The sequence below is a fragment of the Mus pahari genome, chromosome 2 (assembly GCF_900095145.1).
Source record: "Mus pahari chromosome 2, PAHARI_EIJ_v1.1, whole genome shotgun sequence".
In the NCBI taxonomy this organism is placed as follows: domain Eukaryota; kingdom Metazoa; phylum Chordata; class Mammalia; order Rodentia; family Muridae; genus Mus; species Mus pahari.
The window spans coordinates 15,513,284-15,527,565 of NC_034591.1; the positions used below are offsets into that span (position 1 = coordinate 15,513,284).

General features: G+C 38.1%; 1 protein-coding gene across 6 annotated transcripts in view; it reads right to left on the reverse strand.

Moving 5' to 3' along the window:
* Phtf2 (putative homeodomain transcription factor 2) overlaps nt 1-14,282 on the reverse strand; it is a 115,106-nt gene that overhangs the window by 87,111 nt on the left and 13,713 nt on the right. For all 6 annotated transcript variants that reach the window (XM_029534958.1, XM_021188656.2, XM_029534957.1 and 3 more), the window contains exon 2: nt 1,289-1,368. In XM_029534958.1, the coding sequence (XP_029390818.1) occupies nt 1,289-1,333 (45 nt within the window). In that variant the 5' untranslated portion in view covers nt 1,334-1,368. The remainder of the gene's footprint in view (nt 1-1,288; nt 1,369-14,282) is intronic.

The following is a 14,282-nucleotide window of genomic DNA, read 5'->3' on the forward strand; positions in this document are numbered from 1 at the left end:
ATTGGCCATCATTGGGAAGAGAGGCCCCTTGGTCTTGCAAACTTTATATGCCCCAGCACAGGGGAAGGCCAGGGCCAAGTAGTGGGAGTGGGTGGGTAGGGGAGTGGAGGGGGGATTATAGGGAACTTTCGGGATAGCATTTGAAACGTAAATAAAGAAAATAATAATAATAATAATAATAATAATAATAATAATAATAATAAATAATAAAAATAAAAAAATTATAGGAAACCCTAAAAAAAAAAAACTATGGGAAAAGGTATACATAGCTATATATACACACACGCGTATATATATTAACAAGTGTCTGTGTGTATACACACGGATTTATCTAATTTTATATTTCTACTTTCTTTGGGAATTTTATGTTTAAGCTCATTATAAACTTTAAAGGTGGCACTACTATAGACCATTTCACTACAGTGCAATACCAATACTTCCAATGCAGAACTTCATATAGAAACCACGAAATCATATTATCTGTATACCTGCGGTGTAGTTTACCAAGAATTAAATAACATATCCTAAACAGACTCAATTCTCAGACTTGTCTCACTTCTACTTGATTTAATTATCACAGTACCAGTTCAAAAAGTTTAAAGCTTGCCTGGCTTGCTTCGCATAGCAGAAGCTTAAGTAGACATTTACATTAGAATAAAACCCCAAGGACCAAAGCATCATCAGGGCTCTAAGGGCTGAGAATGTAGCTCAATGATTGAATATCTGCCTTCTAAGTACCAAACCATAGGCTCAATAATGGTACTCCCAAGAATAAAAAGAAAGGCTTTAATATGTAACAATAAATATAATTCACCACAAACACTAAAAACAAAAAAATGAAAAACTAAGGTTATTAGATTTTTTTACATAAGCTAAATTCTGACAACTAGCATTCTTTTAGTTAAAAAAAAAAGAGAGAGAGAGAGAGAGAGAGAGAGAGAGAGAGAAAAGAAAGCAATAAAACTTGGACTACTTTCGTATATTTCACCTTATACAAATAACCCTGGAGACTTGCCATAGACTCTAAATGGCAGTGATTAATCTATTGACTTTGAGATCTTAGGGTAAAAACTAGAAGACAGTGTTTTAGGTACTGTTTTTCCAATTTATTTAAAGATAACATAATGAAAAAGAAAATCACAATAATATAATCTTCTTCTGCCCCCAAACTTATTTAGTCTTTACTTTTTGTAATACCTGGCTTAAATTGATAGCAAAAAATACACATTAATTTGAGATATTCAAACTCGTAAAAAAAAAAAATGAAAAGCTTTGACTATCAACTCACCTTCTTCTGATACCAGACTATAGCATCTGTGACTCTGGACGCCATTTATTCCATTGAAATCACACATTTGTCATGTTAAGCTGTAGAAAGAGAAAAAAAAACCATGCAAATGACTTTATTTCCACCGTCCAGAAAGAGCCTAACAACATGTACACACAGCACTCTGGTTATTTGCAAAGTAAGGGTGGATGTCTATACTTAGATTACACCCTTCCTCATTCCAATTTTAGCAGCAGGTTCTCTTAAGTAAACAAAAATCAGTTGTCATAATAAAGTTGTTTTTACATAGCTACAGTAATAAAATGTTCCTAGAAAATGAACTATTATCTAAGAAAAATAAATCTTTTAGATAAGTTTCAGAATATTCCAGGCTATACGGGCAATTTTATTCTTATAACTAATATGTAATAGGAACTAACTCACAAAGTAACAGGTTAATTTTTCTCTACTTTCTATCAAAGAACAAGCGTCAATTACTATTGCTAACAGATGTCTGGAAAGAAATGACTGAATTTAAAATCTTGTATTTTTATAATAGAATCAAACTAACATCAAGACGAGCTTATTAAACATTAAGCCAATATCAGGGTTAATTACACAGAAATAATAGCTATTAAGAACGTGTCAGATATCAAAGTTTGTGGGTAATGAAAAATCTTTCTTATATTCATGTAAAACAGACAGTCCACAGCCCTCCAAAGATTTCAGACTGACAGCAGATAAAAGCAAGATGCTTTCCTAGTCATAAAACAGCAACGCTATAGACAGCACAGCGCCTCTAACCTCTGCCAGATCCTGGGCAGAGCAGTCATTACGAATCAGCATCCTCAAAGCCCACCCAGGACCTCAGGGAAATCAAGGGAGAGAAGCAATTTACACAGTCCATCCCGCCACATGCACATCTGCAGATGCAGAAATGCTAGTTTGCCAAGGGAAACTAAACATCCCAAATGTTCCTTGCTATTCTTGGGAGCATGAAGGCTTCTTGAACACGCTAGGACTCAAATACAATAAAATTGTTATCAAGTTCAAATGTGAAGTAATAACCTCTAAAGCTTAATGCAGAATTTACTTAATGTTTGTACTCTTGATAACTGCAGACAAAATTATTTTATTACCTTTCCTAATGTATCAATGGCTACACTTTTACCGGCCAAATCCAGACAGAGTACATTTTGAAATTACTGTTAAATCACCATACATATGGATGGAAGAAAACTTACCAAAACAAGAGATATGAATTTAAATATTGGCTCTAATATCTCCTATTTAATACTGGAGAAGTCATGTAAGCTCCTTCAACCTTGGTTGCCCTCAATTATAACAGTAGGAGGGCCCAGCAGTAGTGGCCATTCCTTTAATCCCAGCACTTAGGAGGCAGAGGTAGTGGATTTCTGAGTTTGAGGCCAGCCTGGTCTACAGAGTGAGTTCCAGGACAGCCAGGGCTACCCAGAGAAACCCAGTCTCGAAAAAGAAAGAAAGAAAGAAAGAAAGAAAGAGAGAGAGAGAGAGAGAGAGAGAGAGACCACCATGGGTATGCATAAATACCACCATGGGTATGCATAAATATTAATAAATAAATGGGCTTTTAAAAAAACAGTGGGAGGAATGCTTGTGCCTACCAGCCACTAGAGTTGTGATCAACAAATAATATGCATGAGATACTTACAACAGAACACAACAGATAGTACATCTCAATTATAATTAACTTTTTTATTTAAAAGTTCTTCAATTCAGTAAGAAGAACATAGCTATAGTTTCCTTTAATGTGGAAAACAACTGAGTGCAGTAATAGGTTTTAGAGTAGCTACCTGGACGCCCTAAGATGACGATGTCAGTCTCACCTGCATACATGTCATTTAGAGAAGTCGACACTGTCCGCCTCTGAAGTCGGTAATGAGACCTTCATTTCTCTCACCACTCTTTTTTGTTTTGTGTTTTGTTTTTACAGAAGCTTTGCCTTAGTGACTTAAAATCTCCTGTTTAGGTTTTAGTCTTAAGACGCCTCTGGGGTGAAGTTCATTTAAAGGGTACTTTTACTCAAGATTATCCCAAATGATTCTACTAAAGGTGTATTTACAACATTACACCCCTAAACTGTCTGTTTTGTCAAGACAACTGTATACACTTTGCAAACAAACCATAATCTCCCATCATGCAAGTGATAATAAATAAATTGTACAAAAGTTAGACAGCAAATTCTCACTCTACCCTTTTCATCCTACCCAAACCTTGTGGAAAAAAATTCCAGCTTACCTGTTGAAATAGGTTTCTTGTTTTCTAAACCTCCAGGAGTTTACTTATAAGAACATGAACAGGTTTTGATGACCAAAACCATTTATTTATGTTGTATCTAATACACTTGGGGAATATATATATGTATATATATATATATATATATATATATATATATATATATACACATATATATATGTATATATATATATATATATATATATATATATAGAGAGAGAGAGAGAGAGAGAGAGAGAGAAATAATAGTACTGAGGGTCAGCAAGAGCATGACAACCTCAGTTCGAATCCTAGGACTCACATGATCAAGAGAGGATGGAGTCTAAGCAAGTTGTCCTTTGACATGTACATATGTGTACCATGGCACATACATGTCCACACATACACAGACACAATAAACAAACAAACAATAGTAGTTAAACAAAATAAAGGGAAAATCCTCAATAAAAATAAGGATAATATCTGCCTCAAAATAAAAGAATCTAAACAGAAACTTTCCAATTTTGTCCTTCTTCTTGTGTGTATACACATGCCACAATGCTTGTGGAGCAGGCTCAGCCTTTCATGGGTTGTGGAGCGGAACTCAGGTGGTCAGACTCGTATAGCAAGTGCCTTTCCCCGCTTCCCCATCCCAGCAGCCACAACATCAAACTGACTTAGTGAGCAACACTTGGAGGGAATGTCAACTCTCCAACAACTATTAGTTACAGAAGTACTCTCGAAATTTTAGTTATACAGACCTACAGAATTGAAACCTTAATTTTCTGTTTTAAAGAAAATCCCTTTTGGTAAGGTGTGTGCTCTACAAATTCATTTAATAGTTTTTCTAGTATCAACCTTCCTGTGACACTGTGGGGTTCAGTCCTATTTTTAAACAGGTTATACAACATGCTGGGGCAGAGTTCTGAACCAAACACCTGACAAAGCACACTCACAATAAGTGAATTTCAGACAAGTAAGACTGAGCAAAAGCAAAAGACTACAGATTTCAAACCAGTAAACAAAAGTAATTAATATACAATGAATGATTCTGTGGGCAACTAAAGCCTTTTGACTTTTATCCTATAACAGACCAAGCTTAAATGCTTATCATCTCTAGTATAATTGTTTGTGTTAAATAACCTTGTTAATAATAAGCTATATTCAGGTTACTGTACATGGAGGTAGAGGGAGATGAACAGGGAGCACTAAAAGACTTACTAGGTACCCTGAATAAACAATCTGAACATTTTGTGTGTAGAAGACCTCAGTGTAGATGTCTGCATCCATGTGTGTTTATATGCATGCCAGAGGTCAACTCACTCCCACCCACAATAGTGTCCTGGTTTGGTGACTGTATATGGGATGGATTCCCAGGTGGGGCAGTCTCTGTTCCACACTCTGTCTCCATATTTCCTCCTGTGGGTATTTTGTTCCCCCTTCTAAGAAGCACTGAAGCATCCACACTTTGTTCTTCCTTCTTCTTGGGCTTCATATGGTCTGTGAATTGAATCTTGGGTATTCTAAACTTTTGGGCTAATATCCACCGATTAGTGAGTGCATACCATGTGCATTCTTTCGTGACTGAGTTACCTCACTCAGGATGATATTTTCAAGTCCCATCCACTTATCTGCGTATTTCATGAAGTCATTGTTTTTAATAGCTGAGTAGTAGTCCATTGTGTAAATGTACCAGATTTTCTGTATCACCACTTTATTTTTAAGACAGTGTCTCGCACTGAACCAGGAATTCACCAGTTCAGCAAGGCTGACTGGCTAACCAGCTCTAGGAATCCTCCTGTCTCTGTTCCCCGAAGCACTGAGGTATTAGGAATGCTCCCCCACAACCAGCAGGAACATGGGTGTTGGGAATCTGTTCTCAGCACCTCATGCTTATGTGGCAAGACATCACCATCTGAGCCATTCTCTAGCCCACTAAATCTTTTTTGGATCAATCAACTATAGTTGATTGATCCAAAAAAGTATGGGTATTACAGTAAGAATAAAATCTGATTTTAAAACTATAGTGTTAACTGTAGGCATGACATTTTACTTTGCTATAGATAGTATCAGTTAATTCTCTTTGTAACATAGGATTAATCACTGTTTCTATCAAAATATCTGAATTTTTCTTTATTACATTTTCACATTTATGATGACAAAGGTTAGCCTGCAATGAGATGGTGACTACAGAAGGGATGGTGGGTGAAGGATGCTCTCACTTAATAATGACCAGGAGGAAGAGTCTTTGTACAGATCTACATGTTTTAAAAAGCCAGATTTTTAACTACTTCAAATTACTCTATAAATTATCATATATTATCGTGTATTTCTCTTATTATTCTTGAACCAATCCACATTCCAGCTTGCCTCTCATTATGCTCAGAAAACACATCATTCCCACCTGACACTTGCTTCTGCCTTTTATTCCCATCCAGTGCTTCTCTCCATCCTCCATCTTAACTCCAAAACACAGGCTTCCTAACGAAGACGTGCTTACTGTCTCTCTGTCCACATTAATGAGGAAGTATGACGTATAACTTGCAGACAGCACAGCCGTACGGCTCACTTGAGGGAAAAGAGAGCCATGTTCTTCTTTTGCATCTCACTGCACACCTACTAATGTCTCTGCAGCAGAGGACATGGAGCAGATGAACAAGCACCAGAAGTGTAGTTCAAACTTCAGGACGGCCCATGTACGGTTCAGTTCCTGAGTTCTCTGCACCTAAGCTTTTCACCAGATCTAACCCATGCTGCACAAAAGACTAAAGAACAGCAGCTCCAGTTATTTCTGAGTTCCTCTGAATTATTTTACTAACAGTTGAAAACTAGTAGCTGAATCTATTTTACATGTGGGATTTAACAGGGTACAAACTACTAGATGAATGGTTTTAAAGAAAGTTTCTCCTCAGGCCCTATGGCCTCACTGTTACTACCTTTCCTAATAACCTTTTATCACCCCTGTCTGGTCACAGAATAAAACTCGTAACTACCTTAGAACCATATTCCAACCTCTATTGCCCTGCGCTAACCTATTAACCAACACTGCTTATACAGTCCTCTCATCTTCTCTGAAGATTCAACCATACCACACTTCTCTACCTCTGCCAAAATCCTATTTCCTTTTTACAAGACACAGAACTTTACAAAGGGGCCTCCTAAATTCTACTTTCTCCACGAATTTCCCCCTCATCCTTCCACTTTTAAACTGTCTTTGTTCTGTGTTTCTATTACATCTGTACTGTTTTGAATGTACTTTGCTGTACTCATCTACATATGCTCCCCACCCCCAGTTCTAAATGTTAAGAAAAGTCCAATGCCTTTAAGTAACCATCCTATAACCCAGTAGATCAACCTTCCTGATGCTGTGACCCTTGAATACAGTTCCTCATGTTGTGGTTATCCCAACCATAAAAGTATTTCATTACTACTTCATAACTAATTTTTCTACTGCTATGAATTATAATATAAATATCTGATATGCAGAATATCTGACATGTGACCTGTGCAAGAGTTGTTCAACCTCCATAGGGGTCACAACTCACAGGTTGAGAACCACAGCTGTTACTGTTTTGACTATATTAAACACTAAGGTTTAAAGAAATTTTGAAGTTAGCAACAAAGCACCATCAAAAATGAATTTAAGGGCAAGAATAGAAACTAACTCATAAACCTCCCACAGTGCACATAAAAACATAGGCACACCTTTTCTTAACATTAAAAATATCAAAAATATAATAAATATGGCTGATTTACTGATGTATCATTCAATTATCCAATACAGAATAATCTGGAGCCTAAAAGGTCCAATGAAAATTACTAAAACAGGGACTGGAGACATGGCTCAGCAGTTAAGGCACCGACTACTCTTCCAGAGGTCCTGGGCTCAATTCCCAGCAGCCACATGGTAGCTCACAACCATCTGTAATGGGATCCGATGCCCTCCTCTGGTGTGTCTGAAGATAACTACAGTGTACTCATATGAATAAAAATAAATAATATTTTTTTTAAAAATTACTAAAACCTCTTAAGTCTAGACTAATTCTACTCCTAAATGCTAAGTATAACGGTTTCCTCTTCTTAAGATGGTAAGAAACAATAAGGGTCAAATAAATTTCTTCATATTGATACTGAGGCTAGGGGAAAAATAACTGAAATCTACTGACAGAAGGCGTATGGCCTGAACAGAGTGAAATCCACTAGTGTGGTATGTAAGTTGTTACAATTTCGTCAGTTTTTATGGTTTCATCTGGAATGAAGAAATTAAATGCTAAATTATATGCTAAAACTTCAATTTTAGAGTAGAAAATGGAATTTGAAAAGGTGATCTAAAAACAGCTATCCATTCTTTCTTTTAATAATTCATAAATGGAATGTTTAATTTTTCATTTCATGAATAGAACCAATGCACAGTTAGTGCACTTCAAAGTGGAGGATGATATTCAATCTAAGAAGAGAAAAATCACAAGCAAGTATGAGCTTGCATTAACAAAAACACTTTGTGCTATTAAGAAATGTGGCACACACCTTTAATCCCAGCACAAACAGAGGCAGATGGATCTCTGTAAGTTCTAGGCCAGCCTGGTCTACAAAAAGCAAGTTACAGGACAACAGAAACCCTCTCAAAAAAAAAAAAAAAAAAAAATCAAAAACAAAAACGAGCAAACCAATAAATAAATAAAAGAAATAAAACAAAGAAAGAAAAGAAATCTAGCATTCAGGCTGAAGAGATGGCTCAGAGGTTTAGGAGCACTGACTGCTCTTCCGAAGGTCCTGAGTTTAAATCCCAGCAACCACATGGTGGCTCACAACCATCTGTGATGAGGTCTGACACCCTCATGGCCAGCCTCTACCCCTCTGCTGTCTCTGCTTTTCTGTGGAGACTACCCTCTCAACTCCCCTCCCCATGCCCTGAAAAAACTCTAGAATATTTATTTTTTAAAAAGAAATCTAGCGGGGCTGGTGAGATGGCTCAGTAGGTAAGAGCACCCGACTGCTCTTCCGAAGGTCCAGAGTTCAAATCCCAGCAACCACATGGTGGCTCACAACCATCTGTAACAAGATCTGACGCCCTCTTCTGGAGTGTCTGAAGACAGCTACAGTGTACTTAAATATAATAAATAAATAAATCTTTAAAAAAAAAAAAAAAAAAAACTTTAAAAAAAAAAAAAAAAAAGAAAGAAAGAAATCTAGCATTCAAAAGCTGTAAGCTTTCAGAAATTTTATTAAATGTATAAGAATATTTTGTGAACCATGTGCACGCAGTACCAGAAAAGGGTGTTGGAACTCCTAGAACACAGTCAGCTAGGAGCCCTGTGTAGCATTGGGAACTGCTCTTAATTATTGAGCCCAAGAGTTTGGATCTTACTATTACTATGTAGGACTTCCATATGAGCACAATAAACCACTATGCATGTTTTTCAAAGTAACTTTTTATATCTCAGGGTTTCTTAATTTCAGCATGTTCTCAAAAATCCCCTGTAAGTTTCTTACTGTCCTTTGATGCATTTTGTTTTAAAGGCCTAAAATATCCTTTAAATACCCAATTACAGTGTATATGATTAAGCATTTTGTGTTTTGATTGATGTAATGCATGGAAAACTCAATTATGAAATGTGAGCCACTTTAAATGGTTCAACTACCTTATTTACCCATAAAAAAGTTCTATCATCAACCAAGCAAGCTTGATCCAAATCTACACATGATCTTACTGCTACCAACAAAAGCATTAACCAAAAAAGCACTCCATGTGATTTTTTCCATACGGTCAACAGAACTTCAATATTTTATTTAAGTTTGGTTACATTTAGAGATCAAAAATTACTGACCACACATCATGATCAAAATGTTTGGATAAACAAGAGTAGTACATAGTATACTCAGGCTTTAGTTAATAAGACTAAAAATGGGAGGGATGAAAGGTGGGTAAGATAAAAAGTGGTAGGTAACTGTGAAAAGAAGTCTTAGGTGGGTACAGTAGCTAGGAAGGTGTGATGGTTTGTATATCCTTGGCCCAGGGAGTGGCACTATTAGGGGGTGTGGCCTTGTTGGAGTGGGTGTGTCACTGTGGGCATAGGGCTTAAGACCCTCCCTCTAGCTGCCTGGATGTCAGTCTTCCACTAGCAGCCTTCAGATGAAGAAGTAGAACTCTCAGTTCCTCCTGCACCATGCCTGCTTGGATGCTGCCATGCTCCTGCCTTGATGATAATGAACTGAACCTCTGAACCTGTAAGCCAGCCCCAATTAAATGTTGTCTTTACAAGAGTTGCCTTGGTCATGCATGGTGTCTGTTCACAGCAGTAAAACCTTAGAGAGAAGTACCAGGGGTATTGCTGTGATAAGCCTCACCATGTTTTTGTTTGGAAGAATTTGGATTTGGGGACTTTGGAATTGGAAAGCCATGAAATGTTTTAAGTGGGGCTTAATGAGCCATCCTAGTAGGGATATGGAAGACTTTGTTGCTGTGAGTGATTTGAGCCATGTTTCAGCCCTAGCAAGCAGCAGAACTTTGGCAGCTTTGGCCATTTGTCTCTGGCATTTTAGTCAAGAGAAGGAGACTACTGGGACAATTGATGCTGGTTAGCTGGAGCTAGGAAATTAGCAGTTATTAAAAAGAGACCAGCAATACTGAGGTGAAATCTTCTGAGAAGTATTTTCTGAGAGCACAAAGAAGCTGTGTTCCAGAGATAATCAAAATTAACAGGAAGGAAGAAAAATAAGGAGTGAATTGCTTGGACAACTGTGCTGAAGTAAAAGGTGGGGTTCTAAGAGTTTGTGGTTCTAACCCACTGAGGCACAGTATTTCTATGCAGGAGCATCACAGGAACTCCCCTTGACTGTTCTGCTGCCTCCCAGCCACTGAGAATACTTACAGTTTCTTTTTGACTTATATTTCCTTAGTGTCATGGGACTAGAACTGGAGCCTATCCACATGGTGCACTTTTCTTGCTCATTACTTTTGAAGTGTTCAGCATCACTATAGATCACTGTCTCTCTCCATCCAGCCCTAGTCTTTCTCAACCCATCACCATCTTCCAACATGCATTTCCCACTTTGGTTTTGAGGAAAGAAAATTCTGTGATCTTATTTAGCATTTATTTAGAAATCCCTTCATTTTATTGTTAAGGTTTTTCACCTTTATTTTTGAAACAGGATCTCATGTTACAGGCTGTTCTCAATATACTATGAAGATGATGATGACCTTGAACTTCTGATTGACCTCCTCAGATGCTGGCATTAAGGATATGCACCACCACGCCCAGTTTGTATGAGGCTACAGCTCTTCGTAGGGCTAAGCAGTACCTCTCCAACCCATCTGTATTTACTTGACATCTTTTTTTTTCAATAAATATTTTATGCTACTGGCACAACTAAAGACAGTATAAACATTCTAAGACAGAATTCTAAATTAGCAGCAGCTGTGCTTTGACTTCCGCTGTTTCCACCAGAAGGAAGTAAGTAGACACATGGTTTCCATTCTATAAAGTCAAGACACTAAACAGCAACTACGGGCTATACATAAAGCTCTTGTGTAAAAATATTGTATAACACTTCAAAACCCTCATGACTGTGTCTTCCTGCTGCTTCTGCCAGTCCTGTGCGACACACAGGAACCAGTCAGCAAATATGAAAGCATACAGGACACTTCCACCACCTCACCACACATCCAGTCACCACATATCCTCCTGGTCCCACAACCACAGAATAGGCGCATGCTCACATTCTCTAATTCCAGGACTACTCAGATTAATTTCTTATTTCTTCCTTTTCAGTATTTAAAAAAAACAAAAACAAAAAACAAACAAACAAACAAAAAAAAAACATGACTTCATCACTTTAAAAACTCTAGGGATTTCCAAGTGCCTGAAAGAGGAAGAAAAGTTTCCTTGACCAGAAACATAAGGTCTTTCTTTCTTTCACAAACTGCCCATAGATCTACTGTAAACTCAGCACAATCACCTCCCTCCTCATCTGCCAACTCACATGCATACTCTACACACATATAACATACACTACCATGCTTGCCTTCTAACCCTAATAGTTCATCTACCTAACAGCTTTTTCCTCCTCATCTATTTGACATATTGTATTCAGATTCATCTTGGCCCAGATCATCCATTATAGAAAATTAACCTCTGAAAATATGATCAATAATGTTCCAATAATTGTATTACTACAAGAGTAATTTGTGTGTATGTGTTAGCATGGTATTTGTACAATATGTGTGAGCACATGTATGTGGGTGTGCATGCCTAGGTATGCATATGAAGAGGCCAGAGAACACAGGCTGTCCTCCTGCTCTGTCATTCTCTGCCTGAGAATGTTAATCTGGAGAAAGGGTGTCCTCTCACTGAACCTGGAGCTGAGAAGGCAGTAAAGACCCCCATAGCTCCTCCTGTCAGTGCCAGAACACGCTGGGGAGGCGAGAGCACTGCAGTCACACCAGCTTTTGAAATATAGGTCCTGGCACCTGAACTCAGGTGCTTGTTCTTACCCACCAAGCCACCTCCCCAGCCACTATAAATAAAATTATTTATAAGATTAAATATTTCAAACTTTCAGGAGGAAAAAATGTCAACTAAACATGGGCATTTGACTTTACTCCCTTAAAAAACATAGCTGAAATCAAAGCAAAATCATAAACACACAAGGCAGAGAAGATCACCAAAATGAAGTGTGAAAGATGCATGACTAGTGACTGAATACAGAGATCTCAGGACAGCAGAGCATCGCAAGCAGAAAGGAAAGTGCTGGCCCCATGAAGCCACATCAACAAAACAGGTCAACTGACTGGATGATCCCGCTAGGATGCACAGTCAGGTGGTGAGTGCCATCTTTAAGACTAGGTGAAAACTGTTAAGTTGTTTACTTTCCAATTCAATGTTAATGAGTATCTCTCTGACTCTACAGACAACCAAAGTCAGAAGCATCTCCTGAGTGTATGGACAGTCTTTCCCATTCAGTTACCTTCCTCTACAAATAAAACCTCTTTCCTAGAACTGAGTTAACCAGTAAAACAATCTTTTTGTGTCAAGAACGCCTACCCGGGGCTGGAGAGATGGCTCAGCGGTTAAGAGGACTGACTGCTCTTCTGCAGGTCCCGAGTTCAAACCCCAGCAACCACATGGTGACTCACAACCGTAATGAGATCTGATACCCTCTTCTGGTGTGTCTGATGACAGTGACAGTGTACTTACATAAAATAAGTAAATCTTTGGGTTGGAGTGAGCGGGGTGGAGTGAGAAAAAAAAAAGAAAAAAGAATGTCTACTCATCTCAGGAATAGTGGAGTTAGTTCTTTTTCAGAACTGAGAAATGAGCCCAGGGCTCCGTGAACTGAATTCCAGCCCTCCTCCTCATTTTCCTGAAACAGGATCTCAAACTTGCAATGCACCATAGCAGGTCTCCCAAATAGCTGGTCTCCCAAATAGCTGGTATTGTAAATACATATAACCACACTCAGCTTTACAATTTTTGTTTGTTTGTTTGTTTGTTTGTTTTTCAAGACAGGGTTTCTCTGTATAGCCCTGGCTGTCCTGGAACTAACTCACTTTGTAGACCAGGCTGGCCTCAAACTCAGAAATCCACCTGCCTCTGCCTCCTGAGTGCTGGGATGGAAGGCTACAATTTCTTTTAAGAACAATAATGAGGTTATATAGTCAAGACTATATTCTCCACCTTCTCCTCTCTTTGTTTTCTGTTTGTTTTTTGAGACAATGTTTCTCTGTGTCGCCCTGGCTGTCCTGGAACTCATTCTATAGTCCAGGCTGGTCTTAAACTCGGAATCTTCCTGCCTCTGCCTCCCCAGTGCTGGGATTAAGGTGTGTGCACCTCTGCCCTGTCTTTATTTCTAATAGCCACGACACCAGTCAACTCAATGTCCCTTTCTGAAAAATAATTGTACACTATATATACTCCTCTACATATGTTTGACTATGTCCACTGTGTGCACCTAGCAGCAATAATTCCTTAGTAGCAATAAGATGTCTAACATGAAAATGTCTAAATCCAGTTCACATTCCTTAGGGAAATACTTGATCCCACCAGGACAGTCAGTTGTTTTGTTTTGTTTTGTTTTGTTGGGGTGGGGGGGTGGGGGGGTTCGAGACAGGGTTTCTCTGTNTAGCCCTGGCTGTCCTGGANCTCACTNTGTAGACCAGGCTGGCCTCGAACTCAGAAATCTGCCTGCCTCTGCCTCCCGAGTGCTGGGATTAAAGGCATGCGCCACCACGCCTGGCTAGGACAGTCAGTTTTAAGTGATCCTAAACTACTTTGCTGACTCAGAAAATAAGAAAATGCTCAAAGACTCACAGGAACATTGAAAAATTAGCCACCAATGAGTCTATACTAATACTGAGTAAATGAATAGTTGAGTATCAAAGAGAAATTTTATTTTATTACAAGAAATTAGATCCAGGCAAGTTAGAACTGTGGCTAAAAGATGTTTGCCACCAAGCCTGATAACTGCAGGTTGACCCCTGCGACACACACTTTAGAAGAGGAAAGAATCCACTCATGGGCTGTCCTGGCATCCACATGTACACCACTCTCCTAACACACAAGACATATGAGTGAATGCAATTTAAAACTAAAGCCATTATTAAATGTTAATAAACATAAGTCAGAGAACTAGAAAAAATGCCATTTGTCAACTATTTTAAAATAGTAAAGAATAACCAATATTAAAACCAATAAATATGTTCAAGAATAATAAAATAACTATATAATCTCAAAATAATTCTAAAAACAGATACTTAATAGTT